Consider the following 23099-nt stretch of genomic DNA (forward strand, 5'->3'; position numbering starts at 1 on the left):
TACAGCCTGGCTGTTTTGTTTCATTGCAGATCATTAGCTAGGCCATAAACATTACAGACACTGCTGTTCCCTCTGCCTTCCCCCACACTAGGAGAACACTATGCACAGCATTACTTTTCCATTAGAACCATACAGAAAACTTCTTAGGGATTAATTTCACTATTGCTATTAAATCCACTGTTGCTAAGTTCCAAAGAACACGAAATACATAAACCACAGTGAAAAGTATCTGTAACGCAGGAGAGGGCCTGTTAGCCTGATACCTTCCCTATCTCTGATTCTAACCTTACCCCTTCACTGCACTTATCAAAAAGCACACACATCAACTCAGATTACATTGTACTCACACCTGTAGGCAAGAGATGCCTATGGAGAAAGGGCTATTAACCACTGTAAGCACACACACACACACACACACACACACACACACGCAACATGTATTGAAACTCCTGGAAAAAAGAGGTAAGGCATCCTAGAACCTAAATCCAAACTCCACCCCACCAGTTCAAAACCTTTCTATGGATCTTTTTTCTGTTGTGTGTGTCTATATCCCATTACCTAGCTGTGGAGAACCTTGGATTCTATCAAATGATTTGAGTACAAGGAATGTTAAGCTCCAAATGGGAAGATTCAGTCTTTCCAGACCAAGAATAGGTGAGCTAGATTTGGGGCAGCGATGAGTAAGGATCATAGAACATCATGCCTTAAGAAAGCCTCCAGGGAAGGCCTGCCTCTACAGCCTGCTGCTGGGCAGGATTTACCCGGCAGACACCAGGGGGTAGCAAAATCTCACTCTCCGGGCTCCTGGGCACTCATACAGGGAAACTGGTGAGTCTAGCTTGACCGGAAGGTTGGAAAAAGCTCCATCCCCACGGGTCTCGCCGATGGGTCACAGAGTTTCCCCTCCCGAGATTCTGTTTTAACCCTAGGAACCACAGGGCTCTTCCCATCCCTATGAATTAAGTTTCTCCTTTCTCCAGATGCAGAGGAGAAAGGGCAGAGTTTCTCCTGAGGTGAGAAGCATCATTTGTCACCGAGGCCCTTTCTTCTCCTCCCCGCTGTTCCCCGGGGCAGCCTCAGCAGACTGTATCCACTACCACACATCTCCTAAACAAACTTCACCCTCCACCTGCGGTGGCAATGCCTTCACGCCCTCTCTGGGAACTGGGTAGCTTTCAGATCGCCTCCCAAATGTCCACCTTTTGGACCAGTCCGCCGTGACTCAGAGGCGTGCACGGTAACCCCCTGCTGTGCTGAGGTTTCCCCTGGTCCCTTCTAGGAGATCCCACCCGGTCTTCATTTCGCGGTACTGGCTGTTGGGCGACACTCGCTGTTTGTCGGTGGGGCAGAAGGGGTGAGGCTAGAACTTTTTAAAGGAACCTAGCTCCTTTTGTCTGCAGTTTAAGATAATAGTCACCGCCAAGAGCCCTAGCGGTGGTGGGCCACTATCGCCTGCGACAAGAGAGATCTAGCTAGCATCAGTACCAAAGCGTGGAGTCCAATCAAGGAGCTACTGCCTCCCCTCCTCTATCGGAAGAGCAGCAGGGGTGTAAGGTTCAGAAAAAGGCAGCGAGGAGCAACTCGGAAAACGCCCCCAGACCCTCCGAAGCATCCTGATCCTGGGGCACGCACGGACACCCCACCCCCATGCCAAGCCTTTACTTCTCCGTAATTCCCCACATCCCCCGCCCTACCCAAGCAGCACACAGGGGCCCATTGTAGTTGCTTGGAGGCTCGAGACCCAAGAAGGTGGAAGGGGAAGAAGGGCGGGCAAACGTCCAAGGCTTGGGGGGGGGGGGAATCCCCTACTTTCTCTGCCTTCAGCTCTATCTAAAGGGAACCAAGGCGTGTGGGTCGATCTGGGCCCCAGGACCTTGCCCAAGCCTGGCCACGGACGGGAGAAGCGTCATGAGTCTTAGAGATGGAAGAGGAAGGCTTCTGGCCTCCCGACAGCCTTGGTCCTAGGAGGGAGACCGCTGCAGAGCCCAGAGCGAAAGGCTGGACTGATCCCGCAGAGCGAGAAGACGCGGGAAACCCGGGGCGTCCTCAGCTGGGCGGTTCTCGGAGGGTGCGGGGCGGGGCGGGCTGGCCGCGGACAGCTAGAGGAGCGGAGGCGAGGCTTGCGACGGAGGGGGCGTCTCGGCTGGGGTCCCGGGCTGGGCGGGGCGGTGCAGGCGGCCGTCTCGGTCCTCCCTGGCGGGGCCCCGCGGCCTGGGCGCCCGAGCCAGCGAGCCAGCGAGCGAGCGAGCGAGCGGGCAGAGCCGCGGCCGCGGTGCGAGCTGTCCTGCAGCCAGACCCGGCGAGACTGAGCGCCGGGAGGGAGGCGGTGGCTGACCCGCCCCGCCCGCCCACCCGAGAGTCGGACACCTCCCGACGCCGAGCCATGGTGAGTCCCCGCGGCGCACCCCCCGTGTCCCCTCGGCCTTCGCGCAGCCCGCTCCGGGGCCCCCAGCCCCGTGCCTCCGGTGCCCGCCTAGCGCTGCTGGTCGGCGCCCCGGAGACTCTCCACCCTCCCATCCCCCCTTCTTTTCTTCTGTCTGCCGGCCCGCTGCCTGCCCAGTCCCCACCGAGTATTGCCGTGACCCTTTCTTTCTCCTCTGCTGCCTCCCAATCCATCCTTTTCGTGGTCTTTGCGCACAGCCCAACCCCTCTCCCCCCACCCCAACCCCCGGCCTTCCCGGTCCTACCCCGTTTTCTTTTGCTGGGTTTTCCCTCCCCCGCTACTCTATCCCCCAGTTTTCCACTCCCGGGGACCCTCTGCGAGTTGGTGCGGGCGGCAGCCCTGGAAAGGGCACTGCCTCGGGTCATGAGAACTGACCTGCCTGGAACCACCATTTTTCCATCCCTGTCCCCAACCCGGTGAGGTGGGCCCACCCATCCGGCCCTGAGGGACTAGTCACAGCTGTGGCTGGGCCAGGGCCAAAGGGCACGTCCAAAGGGAAATTCCCTCGCAGAAAGGGGGCTGTTTAAAGGTGGGTAGGGGGTGTTCCGCAGTACCAGTGGGCGTGACGTTTCCAGAGCCCAAACCAGAGTTTTGGGACAAAGTTCCCCCCCAAGGCTTAACGCCGCTGCAGGGAACAGAAGCCTGCCTCCGAGCACTCCCGCTGCAGGGAGGGAACTGGATGGAATCCTGTGCATGAGGCAGAGCCTCCGAGAGCAGCCACTCAGGGTACCAGAAGCCCATGTCAACGGGATCGAACACTAAGCCCGGAACTTTCCGGCCAGACGTGCACCGAGGAACTACAGGCAGGGGTGGGCTCTGCTGGCGAGGGCGCCCGCTGCCCAGGCGGGTGCAGCCTAGCGCGCTCGCTGCAGAGTGGAGGAGGGGGAGAGGCCCAGCCCGGGCGATGCCTACGGAGAAAGCCCGGGAGGCATCACCCTGCTCAGGGGGTTGGAGCGAGACAGGAACTAGGCCAGTGAGAGCTGACTCAGTCTCGCTCGTCTTTTTGGTCCCAGCCGACCAGAGGCCTGGTGTCTTGGGCTCCTGCCCACCTCCGCCTGCTCCAGACCCCTCCTCCCCTCCTGCTGAGGCCGTTTCCTGTGGCTGCGACTCTTGTTCAGCCATGAGCTCACCGCCCCTAATGGGTTGCAGCTGCTTCGCTGCTCAAGCTGGAGCGCCCCGGATCCTAACTTCAGAGCCCAGGCCCACTCAACCTCACCCCTACCCTGTTTCCCACCCACGTACACAGTCCCGGCAACACTGAGGGTCTGTCTGCTCGCCCACACCTTGGGGCCGAGTCTGTGCGCTGATAACGCAGAATGCTGGTCTCTGGGGTGACTGAATACCCTAATCTTCTCAAACAGCCAGGATTAAGCAACTCTGGCTGGAGAGATTTAGAAGTAAAATAAGCAATTTTTGTTCTGCGGTGAAACCAGGGCTGTTTGCCATGGGTAGAGAGCTCGGTAAATATCGCAGAGTGCCCCTTTCCTCATTTACTACAAAGACGTCTGATAAAAGGAACTAAAAAAAAAAAAAAAAAAAAAAAAAAAAAGCCATCTTGAAAGACTTGCAAAGAAATAGACCTAAGGGATTTTGTTTAGGGAACGAGATGAAGAAAGATAGCCCGATGACTCACTTAGGGAAGTGGGTCAGAATTGGACGTGGCTTAGTCTTTGAGACAGTGGGTCCAGGTAAAATTCGACTGGAATGCATAGCATCAAAACCTCCTCCTCTCTTCTCCAAGGGTTCATTTATGCCTCTGTCTTCTTTCAAATGGCCCCAACCAATTCGTTATAGCCAATCTGGCAGGCTTTATGAATGGAAGAAAGGGATGCTACAAAGACCTGAGATGGCCACAGTTTTGTCTTCTTTCTTCCCACCTATCCATCAACCACCTCTAGGATGCAGTGTTTTTTTGTGGGTGGGCACATCTCCACTTATGATAAAGTTACCTGGATGGTGAGTTCTGGGAGAATCTATTGGCAAGATGGCTCTGTCGAAACCCCATACCCCACCCCATCTACCAGAATTCTTGACCATCAGCTGGGTCCAGGGACCCAGGTTGCGCAAGTGAACCTGTGCCATCACCCCAATTTACAAGTACCTGGGACAACCCTGATCAGAGTCGTTCATAACAAACTCCCCCTGGATCTCTAAAGCCAAAGTCCCAGAACTTCAATGTGAAGCCGTGGTCAGCCTGTATGTACTGCCTGGCCCTTTCTCCTACCCTCTGGCTCATTCAGCCAGCATTTTCTGATTAGCCTCTGTGCTCCTATGATACAGGACATGGCTATCTGCAGACCAGCCGTCTCCCAAGGAGCCATGCTTGTGTGGTCTCTAGTTATCTATAGCTTGGCATTGTCTCCCCCAGGAGCCGGAGCCGGTGGAGGACTGTGTACAGAGCACACTCGCTGCCTTGTACCCACCCTTCGAAGCCACAGCCCCAACCCTGTTGGGCCAAGTGTTCCAGGTGGTGGAGAGGACTTACCAGGAGGATGCGCTGAGGTACACGCTGGACTTCCTGGTACCTGCTAAACACCTGCTTGCCAAGGTCCAGCAGGAAGCCTGTGTGAGTGGCCGTCAAACCTTTTCTGCCAGGCTAATTTCCTCCCGCCTAGAGACACAGGCTTCCCAATCCTGTTCTCCACAGGAACGCTTAGGTCTCACTTGCCGACCTCCCACTGATTGTGACTACTCAAACACTAACACATACGCAGGTATATTTATTTTCCTTAAATATTGACCCTTAACAAACATTGACTGCCCCCTAAAAGACCCTGACTTTTGCAGAGCAAGTTTCAAATATTACTTCCTCGTGAATGTCTTAAGGTATTCCCTCAGGCTCAGATGGGATTCAGGAGAGAGTCTTCACTTCTGCAGCTATAAAGACTAATAACAGTCTTTGATTCTTCCAAGACAGTGGCATCTGTTGACCAGATCGCTGTAATGACGGGGGTTCTTACCTCCCCACATATACAGCTAGCTTTCTAGGAAAGCTTCCTTCCACCAAAGGATCAACGGTTTGGGTTCTTTCCTCCGCCACGTGGTGATCTCCTTTCCTGTCCCCTAGGGGTTTTAACCCACCAGACATAAGACGGGTCCTGCCTACTGTGGACTCATTCTCACAGCGCCCTTGCTGGTTTCTTCAGCAGACCTTGAGTAGAGTCTCTCACTTCTCTCTCCAGGCCCAGTATAGTGGATTTCTCTTCTTCCATGAGGGCTGGCCACTCTGCTTGCATGAACAGGTCGTAGTACAACTAGCAGCCCTTCCCTGGCAGCTGCTGCGGCCTGGCGACTTCTACCTGCAGGTCATACCCTCAGCAGCCCAAGCTCCCCGCCTGGCCCTGAAATGTCTGGCCCCAGGAGGTGGGCGGGTACAGGAGCTGCCAGTGCCCAATGAAGCCTGTGCCTACCTATTCACACCTGAGTGGCTGCAAGGCATTAACAAGGACCGGCCAACGGGGCGCCTCAGCACCTGTCTTCTGTCGGCGCCCTCTGGGATTCAGCGCCTGCCCTGGGCTGAGCTCATCTGCCCACGATTTGTGCACAAAGAGGGCCTCATGGTCGGACATCAGCCAAGCACACTGCCCCCAGAACTGCCCTCTGGACCTCCAAGGCTTCCTAGCTCTCCACTCCCTGAGGAGGTGCTGGGTACCCGGAGTCCTGGGGATGGACACAACGCTCCTGTAGAAGGTCCGGAGGGTGAATATGTGGAACTGTTGGAGGTGACGCTGCCTCATATGAGGGGAAGCCCCACAGACGCTGAGGCCTCAGGCCTCTCCAGGACCCGCACAGTACCCACCCGGAAGAGCACTGGAGGGAAAGGCCGGCACCGGAGACACCGGGCATGGATGCACCAGAAAGGCCTGGGGTCTCGGGACCAGGATGGGGCACGCCCTCCTGGTGAAGGAAGTAGTACCGGGGCCTCTTCTGACTCACCCCCGGGAGCTGAGGCCGACCCAGATGCAACGGTCCCGGAGGCATCTGAGCCCCCAGCAGAGGCTCTGGGGGAGGCCGCTGAATCCTGCCTCCCCCCGGGGGAGGCTGGAGGAGGAGCCGGCCAGGGCGCTGAAGGACCACCTGGTACCCCGCGAAGAGCAGGCAAAGGGAACAGAAGGAAGAAGCGAGCTGCTGGCAGAGGGGCTGTAAAAGCGGAGAATACCCCGCTCAGCCCCAAGGACAAGGACGAGACTAGGCAGCAGGAAGTCCCTGTCAGTCTGCCCTCCTCACCCAGGGAACAGGAACCTGCAGAATGCAGCCTGGTTAAGGAGAAAGAGGATTCTGGGAAGCCAGAGTCTGAATCAAAAGAGGAACTCAAGCCCACAGATGGAAAAGAGCCTGCACCCCCAGAAGACTGTGGGCCCCCAAAAAAAGGGATCAGAGAGAGTGAACAAGAGGTGTTGGTACCGGGGTATGTGACAGGTGAGAGGACAGTGGGGCCCAGGCACCGAGGGCCAGGGCAGGCTGGGCCTAGGGAAGGGGCCTGGAGGAGAGAAGATGTGGGTTGGCTGGGAAGAGAATAGAGTAACTCTGCCTCTGTCTGCACAGGACCCACAGGTCCGGGGTGGTTCCCATCTGAGCCCCCAACACAGCCCCCAGAGACTGTGCAGGATGTAAAAGGAGACAGCGTCCCGGAAGAGACTCCCCCAGTTTCCATCTTGGATGACCCACCTGTAGCTTGGGACTTGATGGCATCTGGATTCTTCGTTCTGACTGGTCAGTGGGCATCCGCGAACAAATGGAAAGGGGCCGGGGAGATGGGTCAGTCGGTAAACGCCTGCTTTACAAGCAGGAGGACTGAGTTCAGCTCCCCAGCACCCGCATAAGAGCTAGGCATGGCATGGATTGGTAACCCCCGGTGCTGGAAAGAAAGGGGGAGGTCGAGACAAGTGGAGTTCTGGCGTTCATTGGCCAGCCAGTCAGGCTGAACCAGAGATTCTCCAGGTTCAGTGAGAGACCCTGTCTTTTAAAAAAAAGTGTGGAGGGCTGGAGAGACGGCTCAGCAGTCAAGAGCGCTGGCTGCTCTTCCAGAGGTGCTGAGTTCAATTCCCAGCACCCACATGGCAATTCAAAACTGTCCACAGCTCCAGTTCCAGGGGATCTGGCACGTTCACAGACATACCAATACACATAAAATAAAAATAAATAAATCTTCAAAAAATATCTTTAGCCAGGCGGCAGTGGCATATGCCTTTAATCCCAGCACTCGAGAGGCAGAGCCAGGTGGATCTCTGTGAGTTCAAGGCCAGCCTGGTCTACATAGCAAGGTCCAGGACAGGCTCCAAAACTACACAGAGAAATTCTGTCTCAAAAAAAGAAAAGAAAAAAGAAAAGAAAAGAAAAAAAGGTGGAAGGCGATTGAGAAAGATCTTACAGTGACCTCTGGTCTCCACACACATGTACGCACATACAAACAAGGACATGTCACACACACACACACACACACACACACACACACACACACACACACACGGTGGCTGGGAAGGGGCTTTGGGAAAGTGGAGCAATTGAAGCGGACTTGGGAAGGAGGGGAGGTGGGAGGGAGGTAGTCAAAGATTGTCCCAGCCAGGACAGCCTGGCCATTTTCTGTCTTCAGGAGGGGTCGACCAGACTGGGAGAGCTTTGCTGACTATTACGCCACCACCCCCGTGCCTTCTTGAGGAGCCCTCACCCTCCCAGGAGACATTGAACACTTCCCTTCGTTACCTCCACTCACTGCTTAGGTAAGCATGGCAGACTCCACCCTGGGCATTAGCGTGCAGACTCAGGAGACCTGCTTTCTTTCTCAAGGCACTGCTGGTCTATTACATCAACCCTCAGATTTTCAAGCCACGGACCTTGATCTTACCAATTCTGACGTCCAGGATAATCTTCATGGTCTTCAAAATCACCACTGCCGACTCTCTCAGCACTCTACACTAGTGCCCGATCATCGGCGCACAGGCTCAGTCATCCAGCGAATACTTTGTGGACACTGAGTACCTCTCAGACAGATGCTAAGGCCTTGAATGTATGCCATCACAGCACATAGAGTTCCAGGCCTCTGACCCAATAGTTACGCCAATGTAGGTTCTTGATTGTTAGGTTGCCTACTGGGCACGTGTCCCAGACATCGGCTGTTTGCTCGTTGCTTCCCAAATATAGTAGTACTGACTTCTGAAGACCGTTAGCACTAAGCTAGAAGACTTGTGTTCTTTCTTCCTCTTTGCTGTCCCCCCAACTCTCGTGCACACACAGACAGACACACACACACACATACACATCTTTGGCTCTCCTTGCCTCCACAGGCCTGACCTGCAGTTACTGGGGCTAACCGTCCTGCTGGACCTCCGCAAGGCGCCCCCGCTGCCTCCAGCACTTATTCCAGCCTTAAGTCAGCTTCAGGTAATACAACCCCTTGAGACAGGCATGTCCCCTAGGTCCTCGCTTTTCTCCAGTGGCAGCCATTCCAGGCCATCTAACTCTCCAAAGTTTCGGGATATTCTTCTTTGTGCTTAGGACTCTGGCAACCCTCGGCTCGTTCAGCGGCTGGTGATTCTTGCCCATGAAGACCCTCCAGCTGAACTCTGTGGACTTCAGGTAGGCTCTCTCCCCCTAGTCCCCTGTCAGTAATGGAAAGGGGAGGGACAGCTTGCTGATCTCTGAGACTGGGCTGAATCACAGGAGCCTGTGCAGAAAAGTCCTGCTTCCATGTCTGCAGGGAGCTGAGTTGCTGTCAGAGAAGGACCTGAAAAGAGTGGCCAAGCCAGAGGAGCTACAGTCGGACTTAGGAGGTCACAGGGACCTCTTCCCCAACCACTGGGCAGAGATACACCAGGTAAACCCCGTCAGTACCGAGGAACCTGGGAGCTGGAAGTCTAGGAGGAAAGACAAAGACAGACATAACCGTGGGGCTGGGAAAGATGCAGCTCCATTAAATTCAGAAAATAGTTCTGACTCATGAACCTTGAACAAGTCTTGCTGGCCACTGGGAAGACGTGAAGACTGTTAAATTCTTTTTATTTTTTATTTTTTATTTTATGTGTGTGAATGTTTTACCTGCATACATGTATGTGCCCGGTGCCTGAAAAGTCAGAAGAGGGCATCAGGTCCTCTGGAACTGGAATTACAGAAGGTTTTCAGCCATCATGTGGGACTGGGAACGGAACCCAGTCCTCTGCAAGAGCAACAAGTGCTCAAGTGCTTTTAACCCGTGAACCATCTTCCGGTGACCACTCAAATTTGTAATATTTTTTTTTCTTTCTTTCTTTCTTTCTTTCTTTCTTTCTTTCTTTCTTTCTTTCTTTCTTTCTTTCTTTTTTTTTTTTTTGGTTTTTCGAGACAGGGTTTCTCTGTGTAGTTTTGGTGCCTGTCCTGGATCCCACTCTGTAGACTAGGCTGGCCTCGAACTCACAAAGGTCCTCCTGCCTCTGCCTCCCAAGTGCTGGGATTAAAGGTGTGTGCCACCACCACCCGGCTGTAATATTCTTTTAGAATGTTTTAAGATTTATTTTTAAGCATGTATATATGTCTGTGTGTCTATGTGAGTAAATGCCACCTGTGTGGGTGTTCTTAGAGGCCGGAGCCATCAGAACCCCTCAATCTGGAGTTACAGGCAGTTGTGAGCTACATATGAGTGTTGGGAATCAAACTTAGGTCCTCTGGAAGAAAAATACTTGCTCTTAACCTCTGAGCCATCTTTCCAGCTCCCTGGCCCCCAAGTTTGTCAAATTATTCATAATGACATTAAGTAATGTATGCTTGAACTATTAAGGTGTCATAAAGTAAGTAGAGAAGTGTTTGTGATAGTTAAGTGGGTTTCTAGAAAGTGCTGAGAGCTGAGAAGTTGGTTCCATGGGGCCTGGCAAGTTACATTACCTCACTTCTAGAGATGGTGCCCTTTCTGTACCTGCTCCCTACACCAGTATCCACAAAATGCAGGCTCTTCACCCATCAAATGCACCTGCATCACTGACCTCCATGCTTCTGTGACCCAAAGTGTAGTGAGTCAGAATAGAGAGTCAGCATGCTCACAGCTGACGACAAACACGAGCTCTTAGTGAAAGCAGATATGAAGAGCTGGAGGCGGGGCTGGGCAGAGTGAAGACCAGAGGAAGAGGGCAAAGGAAACTCACATGCTAAGCCGTACCGTGGGCCACGACAGTGCTCGGTGCCAGGCTGATATCATTTCCTTCGATTTTACAAAATCTATTCTTATTCTAACTTTACTATTGAATAAAATGAATTTTAAGGTTTGTGGGCTTGCCCAATGTCGTATAACGTGGAAGCAAAAAAGTCAGAAAGTAAACCCAGCATTATTTCCACAAAAGTCTCCAGGAGTCCTGTCTCCATCCTGTGGCTTATGTTTATTTGTTTGTTTGTTTGGGGGACAGGGTCTCTCTTCATAGCCCTGGCTGTCCTGGAACTCACTATGCAGACCAGGCTGTCTTCAGACTCAGAGCTCCACCCGCCTCTGCCTCCCAAGTGCTGGGATTAAAGAAAGGCCCGCCATGCCCGGTCTACTTCTTATCCTGAGTGCTGTCCCTTAACTCCACCTCTGTCTGTGGGTTTCAGGAAGTGGCAAAGCTATGCAGCTTGTGCCGAGGTGTGTTGACCTCTGTGCGGCAGGCTATTGAGGAGCTCGAGGGAGCAGAAGAACCAAAGGAAGAGGTATGGAATGAGATGGAACAATGGTAGGTGTGAACGGGATGGGCTGGGGTGGGCAGTCTTCTAGCGAAACTCCTGATGTGTTTGCTTGTCCCAAGGAGGCAGCGGGGATGCCTGAGCCCCTGCAAAAGGTGCTGGCAGATCCTCGGCTGACGGCGCTGCAGAGGACCGGAGGAGCCATCCTGATGCGCCTGCGCTCCACCCATAGCAGCAAGTACGAGAGGGAGAGGCGCGTGTGCAGAGGCAGATGCGGGGTAGATAGCGGAGAGCGGTCCTAAACCTTAAGTGGCAGATAATTCTTACTCTGCACTTCTCTGGACAAGATAGCGTGCCTTTATACTTATAACCCTCACAGCATCCCCGTGTGCCAGTTATGATTAAAAATGTGGACTGGGAGGACCGGAGATACTCAATGTCTCAGCTGAGGCCAAGCTGATTCAGTAAGGGGAGTTACGGTGCGAGTCTCATTCTCGCTGCCATGACCCCTCTGGTGTTTGCATCCCTGAGGATACAAAGACAGAACCGGGAAGCTTGGCAAGGGCAGAGACTCAGTGTCGCCTCTCCCCAGGCTTGAGGGTCCAGGCCCAGCTGTGCTCTACCAGGAGGTAGATGAGGCCATTCACCAACTCGTGCGCCTCTCCAACTTACGAGTGCAGCAGCAGGAAAAACACCAACGCCTGCGCCAGCTCCAGCAGGTGAGGGGATTCCGGCCCCCATACCCTTGCTCAGCCTGGGAGCCTAGCCCCTCCTTCACTGCATCCCTGCTGACACCAAGCATGGGTGAAATCCTTCCAGCTTCCCTCCAGCCTCCCCTAGAGGTTGTCACAGAAGTGTGAGACTCAGCGTGAAGGCAGGAGCGTGTCAGCACCAGCAGAAGGAAGCCGGGAGGTCGACCTTCCGTCTGTCTTTGGTCAGGATCATTAGATATTGTGGGAAGTGTTCACCACCCAGAGGGAACTCTGGAATCAGCCACGGTTGGCTCAGGGTACAACCTCCTTGGTGTGAAGATAATAAATGTTTTGTTTCTGTTTGGGAGTTTTTCTGAGACAGGATCTGATGTAGCCGAGGTTGGCCTGGAACTCACTGTGTAGCTGGTGCTGGCCATGAAACTCCTCACACTACTGCCCTCACCTCCAGAGGGCTGGTATTACGGGCCTAACCATGAAGCCCGATCATAAATGTCTATTGATAGAGGGCTCTGGCTCCACATTTTGCCTCCCCACATTATCATCCTCCAAAACGGAGGCAAAACGGCCCCGTCTCACCTCCTACTTTGGAGAACACATTGCTAGCCACTGAGAGGAACCACGGGCCTCTTAAGACTCAAGAATAAGACTGGCTTCTCTGAACCTTGATTCTTCTCTTCTGGACTTAAGCCCTGTGGGGATTGGCTGTCTCTGCACTGTGAAGGGAAGAGGGACTTTAAAATCTGGTTGTTTTTCCTTAGCTCCTAGTACTGTGAATATATATCCCATGGACCTGAGTGTGGGTATGAGAAGGGTCATCTCAAAGTCAGTGCTGAAGGGGAGCCAGGGTTTTGTGTTCTAGGGCTGCCATTCCATCCCCACCCCAGGGGTATCTCCTATGGATTAGATATCCCTGCCCGTCTAAAAACCTATTTTGAAAACAGAATTTGGAAGTTCAAGTGGTCAGCTTTGCGATCTAACTCTGCTAGGCACTGGCTGCTGCTGCTGCTGAGTTGCCCATTCCTAGACAAATAGAACAACACACAGGTGGATGGATGGGAAATGAAGTCAGCAGAGGACTCACTCGGAAAGTGGCTGCTGTTGGCACTGGCTTTTAGGAACATTCTGAGGCTTTGCATTTTCCAGCCGCTCCACCCTAGCTTCCAGACCCTCTTCGGAGGAAAAAATTAGTCAAACTTTTCAGAACCAGTGGGAGATTCCCTACAGTAGGAAAGTTGAACTGGATACACACACACACACACACACACACACACACGCACACACACACGCACACACACACCATCTCCTGGGCCATCCTTTGGGCTTGGCGCCTAGGTTTCCTGCTCAGCACTCAGAGGAGCACAGTGCATGTGGAATTCCTCTTGGTCCTGTTATCCAAGCAGCTTTCATCCTTCTTCCTTTGGTTCACCTGGGGTTTTATCTGTTTCCTCATGCTGGCCTTGCCCCTGGCACAATAACCTGTGTCTCCTGCCAGCCCTGTTCATATGGCACTTTACCAAAGATGGCATACCCGGTTTCTCATGTAATCTTGTGGGAGCTGTTATCATCCATTGTTATCAGTCCCACAGCACCCAGTGAGACAAGACGGGATGACCAGGGTTCCTGTACATTGGGGTGATGGCAGCTCATTGTAGCCTGGCCGCTTCACAACCTCCCTTCCTCACAGCCTTCTGCTCTGTCTCAGGTGTTACAGTGGCTCTCTGGCCCAGGGGAAGAGCAGCTGGCCAGCTTCGCCACGCCTGGGAACTCACTCTCGGTCTTGCAAGAGACAGAACTGCGGTTCCGAGCTTTCAGCACCGAGGTGCAGGTGAGGACAGAGAGGAGGTTGGGGGCGGGGTCCCTGGGAGAGGACCAGGTCTGAGCCCAGACCCCCTTTCTCCAGGAGCGCCTCGTCCAGGCCCGGGAAGCTTTGGCTCTGGAGGAGGACATGGCCTCCCAGAAAGTTCTGGATATCTTCGAACAACGACTGGAGCAGGTTGAGAGCGGCCTCCACCGGGCTCTGCGGCTGCAGCGCTTCTTCCAGCAGGTGGGTACCCAGCCTCCTCCTCCTCCGCAGCCCGGAGAAGCTGGTCAGGCAGTTGCTAAGAGTGGTCCCTGGGAAGCCCGCCCCCTTGGCTTCCACTTTCAGCTTGCCCAGGCTGAATGACCTGTGACCTGAGGTAGGCAGGGCCTCTGTAGACATTTGCACATCTGTGAAAAGTCGGGTGAGGCACTGTGTGAAAGCCAGTCCTAAAAACCCCACTCAGTGCTGTGTGTGTGTCCTCTGTGCCCATGCCATCTCCAAGGCACGTGGTTATACCGTGATGCTGGGGCAGGGGGAGGACAGGGAGGTGATGGCCCCCAGGGAGCCACTGGCAATGGCACATGCGTTTGGGAGTGGCGCGTGTCCTCACCTTTTTTTCCCTCTCCCTCCAACCCGTCTGGCTTTTGTAGGCACACGAATGGGTAGATGAGGGCTCTGCTCGGCTGGCGGGAGCCGGGCCGGGTCGCGAAGCTGTGCTGGCCGCCCTAGCCCTGCGCCGGGCCCCGGAGCCTAGTGCAGGCACCTTCCAGGAGATGCGAGCCCTGGCCCTGGACCTGGGCAGCCCAGCAGTCCTTCGAGAATGGGGCCGGTGCCGGGCGCGCTGCCAAGAGCTGGAAAGGAGGATTCAGCAGCAGCTGGGAGAGGAGGCCAGTCCTCGAGGCCACAGACGACGACGGGCAGACAGTGCCAGCAGCACGGGAGCCCAGCATGGGGCCCATAGCCCTTCGCCCAGCCTCAGCTCCCTGCTTCTTCCCAGCAGCCCTGGGCCGCGGGCAGCCCCATCCCACTGCTCTCTGACCCCGTGTGGGGAGGACTATGAGGAGGAAGGCCTTGAGCTAGCTCCAGAAGCAGATGGAAGACCCCCAAGGGCTGTGCTGATCCGAGGCCTGGAGGTCACCAGTACTGAAGTGGTAGACAGGACGTGTTCGCCCCGAGAACATGTGCTGTTGGGTCGGGCTGGAGGGCCGGACGGGCCCTGGGGACTGGGTACCCCGCGAATGGAGCGCAAACGGAGCTTCAGGTGAGAGTTCAGACTAATTGCTGTCTCATAGGCAAGTGGGGAAGAAGATTATACTGTTGGTGGTAGTGACTCTTCTCCACGCCCCAGTGACGCCTCTGCTTCTCGGGTTGTGCCTACAGTGCCCAGCAGCGTCTAGTTTCTGAACTGATTGCCTGTGAGCAAGAATACATAGCCGCTCTGAATGAGCCAGTGCCGCCACCTGGGCCGGAGCTGACGCCTGAGCTCCGGTGCGCCTGGGCCGCAGCCCTGAGTGCCCGAGAGAGACTCCGCAGCTTCCACGGGACGCACTTTCTACAAGAGCTGCAGGGCTGTACCACCCATCCTCTGCGCATCGGGGCCTGCTTCCTTCGCCATGTGAGCAGTCCACTAGACGTCTTCCAGATCTTCTCCCTTCCCATGTTCTGCCTCCCCCCACTTCCCTAACATCTCCCACCTCTTGCAAGGTCCCTCACCTTGGCCGGTGTGTTACCTGTCTTCGATTTATAATTCCTGGCAAGCAGAGTGCCTGCCTGCTTACCCCTCCTTGGGCACTGGGGATGGGAGAAGAGAAGTGTCCACCGGTCCCTCACCAGGGACACTCACTACCTCTTCCTTACTGGCACAGGGGGACCAGTTCAACCTCTACGCACAGTTCGTGAAGCACAGACACAAACTGGAGAGTGGTCTGGCTGCAGCCGCCCCCTCGGCCAAGGTAAACTTTTCTTCACCTCTCAGAAAAGTGGGTCGAGGAGATGGCTTAGCAGGTAAGGATGCTTGCCTCCAAGACCCACAACTGAGTTCCATCCTAGAAACACTGACTCCTGCAAATTAGTTGTCTTCTGACTGTGCGTGCGTACACACACACACACACACACACACACACACAAATAAGTAAAATGAGAAAATGTTTTTTAAGAGAAAGGACCAGGAAGACCTAAAAACTCATTCCACCTCCAACTCTAAAAGAGAACAATTTTTCGTGGATGTACCCAGGAACATTCACTGAAAACCTCCAGTAACCTCCCAGACTGCTGTCTGGGAACAGGAGGGTCTCCTAGCATTGCATCGAGAGCCAGGGGAGGCTGGACTCTTACCCAGATGCCCCACTCATGGGAATGAGGGTAAACTTCTTGATTTCTTGGGCCTCTGTTTTTGTTTGGTTGGTTTGTTTTGTTTATTTGCTTTGCCTAGTTTCATTTTGTTTTTTTTTTCTTTTTTGCTGTTGTTTGTTTGTTTGTTTGTTTTTTCTCAAGACAGGGTTTCTCTGTGTTGTTTTGGAGTTTGTCCGGAACTCACTCTGTAGACCAGGCTGGCCTCAAACTCACAGAGATCCGCCTGGCTCTGCCTCCTGAGTGCTGGGATTAAAGGCATGTGCCACCACCGCCGGCTTAGTTTCGTTTTGTTAAGATTTATTTTTATCTTATACAGGTGACTGTTTGCCTGTAGGTATATATGTGTAGTGAACTGTGCCCAGTGCACAAGGGTGCCAGAAGAGGATATCAAGATCACCTGAAGCTGTAGTTAAAGACACTTGGGAGACACTCGGTGGGTGCTGGGAACTGAACCGAGGTCCTCTGAAGGAGCAGTAAGTGCTCCTAACTGCTGAGCCCTCTCTTCAGCCCCAAGCCTGTTTCTACAGATGGTAGACAAGGGCAGTGTGCACTTTGTCCAACTCACTGGGAGCTTGAGGGTCCAAGGATTTCAGGGGAAAAGATGTGGCCGTGACTGTAAAGGCCAGGGGGCATAAGTTGCTATTACCTGGGTTTCCCTCCAGCACAGGATGGCTGCATCTCCTAGCTGCCCCCTGCCTGCTTTTTCTTTTCTTTTTAAAATTACGTGTGTGTGTGTGTGTGTGTATGTGTGTGTGTGTGTGTACGTGTACATGCACGTGTGTGCCAAACGTGTATGGGGAAGTCATAGGACAATTCCCAGGAGATGGTTCTCTCCTTCCACTGCCTGGGTCCCAAGGATGGAACTTGATTCCCAGGCTTGGTGACAAGTTCCTTTAGCTTCTGGGCCATCTCTTTGACCTCTGCATTTTTTTTTCTCTTTACTTTAAAAAAAAATTTTTTTATGTTTTTATTATTGGTGTGTGTGTGTGTGCTCACGCACATACTTGCATACACACACACACACACACACACACACACACACACACACACACACACGCACTATGGTGCCCATGTGGAGGTCAGAGGAGAATCTGCATGAGTCAGTTCTCTTTCGGCCACGTGGGTCCCGGAGATGAAACTCAGGTGTCAGGCTTCGTGGAAAGCACCTTTTACCCACTGAGCCAGCCTGCAGGCCCCTTTCTGTACCTCTGCTCCCCAAAGCCTGTGCCCAGCCTATCACATTCCTGTCCTCAGACTTGGGCTCCTACCAGCCCTGCCCCTCGTCTCATCCCTGGCTACGGTTCCGCCCTAGGGTTCCATGGACAGCAGCCCCTGCTTATCCCGGGCCCTGCAACAGCCCCTGGAGCAGCTGGCTCGGTACGGACAGCTCCTGGAGGAGCTCCTGAGGGAAGCCGGGCCCGAGTTAAGCTCCGAGCGCCAGGCCCTCAGGGCTGCTGCACAGTTGCTCCAGGAACAAGAGGCCCGAGGCAGAGATCTGCTAGCGGTGGAGGCGGTGCGAGGCTGTGAGGTAAGGTCCTGGCTTCCACGGACGGACGCTTGCTCAAACTGTGTAACTCTGTGGCCTTAGAAACAGGGTAGGCTGGTGACTGTAAAGCCACCCCCGAGGTCTGAGGCGCTGGCTAGCTCTTCGCTGCTTCGTCTGTTATCAAACGCCCTCTGCTCTCCCCATATCTGCCTTGTGCTTATCTGTTCCTTTCCTAATTGTTCTTTCCCATCTGCTTCTACCTTTCTACATACTGTATTCTCTTCTACCTAATCTCTTTCCCACACTGATTCCAGATCGGGCTGGAACTGTACTCCCTCTAGAGCTGTGGTTCTCGATCTGTGGGTCGCGATCCCTTGGGGGTCAAATGACCCTTTCACAGGGGTCTCCTAAGACCATCAGAAACAGCTATAAAGTAGCAATGAAAATCATTTTATGGTGGCGGGGATGGGGTGGGGTGGGGGGGTGGTCACCACCACATAAGGAACTGCACTCAAGTGTCTCAGCATTAGGAGGGCTGAGGACCGCGGGTCTAGATAGACCTACCCACGTTCTTTGCCAGTTCTCTTCCTGCATCTTCAGTATGCAGAGACTTCCTTCCCCATGCCAGGCTGGGTACCGCTACGAGGGGCATCTTTTATTCGGAGGAGTGACTGCTGATAGACAGTTGTGCATGAGAAGCGGTGGAGAGGGTGAGGGTGAGGCCCTCCCCGGCTTCCTGCGCCTGCCAACAGCCAGTCCTTAGGCCCCTTTCCCTCTAAACCCCTTACATCCCATAACTTCACCACGAAGGTCCCCTGGACCAGCTTTTCCTTCTCCTTTCTCCAGATAGATCTGAAGGAGCAGGGGCAGCTCTTGCACCGGGACCCATTCACTGTCATCTGTGGCCGGAAAAAGTGCCTCCGCCATGTCTTTCTCTTTGAGGACCTGCTCTTGTTCAGCAAGTTCAAAGGCTCCGAGGGGGGATCTGAGGCCTTCGTTTACAAGCAGGCTTTCAAGGTACATGATGTGGAGCGGGGATACCGAACCATGGTCTTCCTCAGGACTCAGAATGTGCTGGAAGTTCAACCCAAAACAGGTTCAGCATCTTCATCACCTAAATAGTTTTTGGCCTCTAATTGGTCGTCAATTTTAGGGTGTCAGAAGGTGAAAAAAAAATCCCTGTCATTGGTCAATGACAAAAACCCTTTGAGTTTTCCATATAATTCATGCAGAAGACTTAAGGTGGCATTTCAAGACAGAATGGAAAAAACCTTCCCAATGAGAACACCTATGTCTGCTGGGTGGTGGTGGCACACGCCTTTAATCCCAGCACTTGGGACGAAGAGACAGGTGGATCTGAGTTTCAGGCCAACCTGGTCTACAGAGTGAGTTCCAGAACAGCCAAGGCTACACAAAGAAACCCTGTCTAGAAAAAACAAAAAACAAAAACTACATAAGTCTTTTGAGTTAGAGGTGGTCCCTGGTATATGAGAAAGAACAACACACACACACACACACACACACACACACACACACACACACACACCTTAATTTCACTGAACTAAAGAGAACTCAAGAGGCAGGCCTTGCTTTGGGCATCTAGCCAGATATAAGCATCCATAGCAACCCACAGTCCTGGATCAGGTGGAAGGACACTAAAGGTTTCCAAACTGTCTTTGTGTTAGTTCCAACTCTTCAGAGCTAGGACAGAGCAAAAGGTCTGTGTTTGGAACGGCATATAGACCTGGGTTTGAATCCTTACAAAAACTCGGGTAAGCTCTTGAGAAAGTTGCTTCGGGTCTCAGTGAGCCTCCTTCTCCCCTCTGTAAATCAGGGCTGTTACACAGACTGTGTAGAGCGCCCGGTATCTGACAGATGTTGAGCAAATGTCTACTGAACACCTACCAAGCTACACATAGCGCTTTCCAGTGAGGTGCCCCTAACATCTCCATCTTCATCCCTCTCTCTCCTCCCCTTCCGCAGACTGCCGACATGGGGCTGACCGAAAACATCGGCGACAGTGGACTCTGTTTTGAACTATGGTTTCGGCGGCGGCGCGCACGAGAAGCGTACACTTTGCAGGCTGCCTCGCCAGAGACCAAACTCAAGTGGACAAGCTCCATCGCCCAGCTGCTGTGGAGACAGGCGGCCCACAACAAGGGTAACGGGCGATCGTAGAGGGGCTGTGCTTGGAATCGGAGGTCCATGAGAAGGTTTTCGGGAGAGTATGGAGATGGTAGAAAAGAGGCCTTTAGAGATGGTTCAAGAGATACGGCTGAGACAGGATTAGCCATAAGGAAAGAGAAAGCTAGAAATTTCTAAGGAGCAAGAGCAAATGTTTCCTCAGAAAGAGGTTGCAGAACTGCTTTCTGGATCGGGGTTAAGGATGGGTGCCACTTACTTTGCGTGTGACCTAGACTAATAGCTTTTCTTTGTTGTTGGTTGGCACTGGGTTTTGATTTGGGCTTTTTTGTTGTTGTTATTGTAATTCTCTGAATCATTCTATTAATCTGAAAAAGGCATAGTACTTTCTTCACCTCAGTGTGATAGGGAGGATGGAGTAGGTCGCTACATATAGAAAAGCACTTTATAAGCCACACAGATGTGCAAAAGCACGACTCTTGCTGTTAATGTCTATTATAAAGGGAGACTGAGTGTTACATGAAAAGTAACTGGCCGGGAAGATGGCTCACTGGGTAAAAGTGCTCGTGATGCCAAGTGTGAGGACCTGAGTTCAAATCCCCAGGACCCACCTAAAGGCCAGCAGTACTGCAGATGTAGTAAGTAACAGGAACATCTGTAATCCCATCACTGCCACAGAGCACATGGGAGGCTGAGACACGAAATTCCCCCCAGAAGCTTGCTAGACAGCCAGCCTGGCATATGCACACCAAAATGATTAGGGTGATCAGCCATAAGACTAGGTGGAAAGTGAAGACCAACCATCATCTAATGTGTCCTCCAACCTCTCAACGTTCGTGCCTCCATTCACACCCAGATGTGCACACGCACACACATCGGGTGGTTAGGAGGCCACACGGGCAGGACGAACTATATAGCAGAGAACAGATGCATGTCTGAAGAGGTCAAAGATCACCCTCACAGCCTATGCCATGATAGTCAAGGAAGGGGTGGGGGGGACACACCAGAAGGGGAGGCATGGTTACGAGTTGGGAAAGAGAAAAACAGCGTTGGGAAGTAGAGTCAACGGGGATGTGCTAACACTGAGGCAGGAGAGCTAAGAGAAGGTTGCAAGCAGGCTCTCTGTTCCCTAGAGCTCCGTGTGCAGCAGATGGTCTCCATGGGCATAGGGAACAAACCTTTCCTGGACATCAAAGCCCTCGGGGAGCGGACGCTGAGTGCCCTGCTCACTGGAAGAGGTGAGGCCCAGGGTGCTGGGGGGTGCTCCCAGAAGTCAGGCCTTGACTAAGGCTGTGGACGACAACGGGGAGATGTCAGGAAGGAGACTGAGTGTCGAGATGTGGGACTCCCTGGGAAGCCCTCTGTGAGCTACTCCGGGCAGCCAGGAGGACTGTGCACACCAGCACCCCACCACCCCAACTCCCCACTCTCTGCAGCCGCCCGCACCCGGGCCTCCGTAGCGGTGTCTTCCTTTGAGCATGCTGGCCCGTCCCTTCCCGGCCTCTCACCGGGAGCCTGCTCCCTGCCGGCCCGCGTCGAGGAGGAGGCCTGGGATCTGGACGTCAAGCAGATTTCCCTGGGTGAGGCACCTCTCAAGGGGTGGCCCCCAACCGCTGGGTCATGGTGATGTTCAGGCTGCCTATTGCTGAGCGATTCCTTTTTCTAGCCAAGTAGCCCAGTTGCCATGACAACTACAGACAGCTTCCCCGTTGCTAAAAGAGCCTTCCATCTGGTTGCTAGGGAGATGCTTACAGCAGCCTTTTGCTAAGAAGCACTTCTTCTGTACCTTTCTCTCTAGCTCTCCTTGCGTTTCTATGGAAACTGCCTCAGCTTCCTGTTGTACCCTCCTGGTTCACCGCGGCAATTCTTAAGTTTCCTGTCGCTTCTTCCCTGGTTGCTCTAACGATGCTGCTGACAATTTCCTGCCTCTTGGTAGGGGGGGTTCTCTTGCAACTGGATTGCTATGGTGACTCACAGCTTCCTGTTGCCATGGAGCGTCTTCTTCCCTGCCGGAGGAGCTTGCTTGTTTAAGGTAACCTGGAAGGGTTTTTATACCTTCCTCTCACCCTAGCTTCCCCTCCAGCCCCAGAAACACTTGACTCTTCTGGAGATGTGTCCCCAGGACCAAGAAACAGCCCCAGCCTGCATCTCCCGCATCGTGGGAGCAGCACTCCCACTCTGGCCAGTGGAGGGATCTTAGGGCTGTCCCGGCAGGTAAGTCCTTGCAATAGGCTGGGAAGCAGGTGCTCTCTTTCTGGGTGGGCTTTTCTCTCATCATTTGACAAATCGGGGAGTAGAGGAACTAGATACTGCAACTCTCAGCTGATACCACAGATTGGGTTTATTACCCAGTCTGCCTTTCTCCTCTCCCCTAGGCCTGGCTGAGAAGCATCAAGGTCAGAGGTAAAAAAAAAGCCTTAAAGAGACACACACAATAGAGAGCATGTCTAAACACCCTGCAATTTCTGTGTCCTCAGAGTCATTCCCGAGCCCTGAGTGACCCCACCACACCTCTGTGACCTGGTAAGTCAGCCACCCCCTTTCTCCCACATCCAGCATGCCTACTACCCCTATTTTAAGGACTTTCCTTCCTGACCTCGGGTGCATGGGAGTCGGCTTCTTGCCTCTCCCAACCCATCTTCCTCTTCTCTCCTGGCTTCCAGAGAAGATCCAGAACGTGGCTGCAGCCCCTTTTCAGCACATTTTAGGCTGGTATGCCAATGGGACAGGATGGAGGACTAAGCTCTCAATTCCCTCTCTGCTTCCCGGACAGAGAGGAGGGCGAGGACCAGAGCGTCCCCTCTCACTGCTCTCTCTAGCTCTCCCCTGCTTCGTGCCTTCTGCTGCAGGAACCAGAGTGGCCCCGTTTGCTTGCCTTTGTGCCCCGGGGGCAGGGAAACATCCCTCTTCCAGTGTTTCCCCTCATCCTGTGCCGCTGCACAGCCGCAGGACACTGCTCTGCTGACAGCCTGCTTTTCTTCTCACCCCCTGACTCTCCCAGAAGAATCATCTCTGCCAGGTGGAATGGAATTCCATTCTGGGGTACCATGGGAAATGAAGTGTTATAAGCCATTGAAGGAGATGGGGTGGGCATTGCAGACTTTATATATGTAATTACTGTTATTATACTGTTGTTATATTAAATGTATTTGCTCTCACTTTGCCTCCCAAGGCCCAGAGCAGGTCTCTGGATTAAGGTGCTTGAACTAACTTGAGTACTTCCCGCTAAGCGCTTACTAAGGTTCAGAAAATAAAACCCAGGCCAGGAAGTAACTGTTCTAAACGGATAGGCTCTAGGAAGCTCAATGAACTCTTTGAAGTTCCTCCTCCACTTTGCACCCACTTCTTGAGGCTGAGATGATCAGATGGGTCCAGCACAATCCAGTAGTTGTCTAGTGATGTCCTCAGGCCACGGTGCAAGAGAATCCCTTAGGCTACCTGTTTCCAGTGCTAACTCTTAGGGCCCATCCAGAGTTAACTGAACCTGAAGTCTGTGGAGGTGAAGCAAAGTTTTGCATCCTTATCAAGCTCGTTGATAATGAA

At 53.5% G+C, this 23099-nt stretch overlaps 1 protein-coding gene across 12 annotated transcripts; it reads left to right on the plus strand.

Moving 5' to 3' along the window:
- The first annotated feature begins 1862 nt into the window (after positions 1 to 1862).
- Arhgef40 (Rho guanine nucleotide exchange factor 40) lies at positions 1863 to 22714 on the plus strand. Of its 12 annotated transcripts, none has more exons than XR_013042372.1 (24): positions 1863 to 2386; positions 4812 to 5009; positions 5626 to 6862; positions 6989 to 7156; positions 8037 to 8163; positions 8728 to 8824; positions 8939 to 9019; positions 9141 to 9257; positions 10994 to 11089; positions 11185 to 11300; positions 11655 to 11781; positions 13478 to 13600; positions 13676 to 13819; positions 14227 to 14837; positions 14957 to 15191; positions 15442 to 15528; positions 17241 to 17456; positions 18261 to 18431; positions 19398 to 19575; positions 20690 to 20794; positions 20993 to 21136; positions 21355 to 21770; positions 21932 to 22079; positions 22220 to 22714. XR_013042372.1 is itself a non-coding variant. In XM_042284811.2 (24 exons), the coding sequence occupies exons 1-22, from the start codon at positions 1922 to 1924 to the stop codon at positions 21585 to 21587; spliced, it is 5076 nt and encodes a 1691-aa protein (XP_042140745.2). In that variant the 5' UTR covers positions 1863 to 1921; the 3' UTR covers position 21588; positions 22034 to 22079; positions 22220 to 22714. The 12 variants fall into 12 exon arrangements, 5 of the variants coding, with proteins under 5 accessions (XP_042140745.2, XP_042140746.2, XP_042140751.2 ...); XM_042284811.2 differs by having other exon boundaries at positions 21355 to 21588; positions 22034 to 22079; XR_006075886.2 differs by having other exon boundaries at positions 1864 to 2386; positions 21628 to 21770.
- The last annotated feature ends 385 nt before the right edge of the window (positions 22715 to 23099 follow it).

Source organism: Peromyscus maniculatus, chromosome 9, assembly GCF_049852395.1.
Source record: "Peromyscus maniculatus bairdii isolate BWxNUB_F1_BW_parent chromosome 9, HU_Pman_BW_mat_3.1, whole genome shotgun sequence".
Taxonomy (NCBI): Eukaryota; Metazoa; Chordata; class Mammalia; order Rodentia; family Cricetidae; genus Peromyscus; species Peromyscus maniculatus.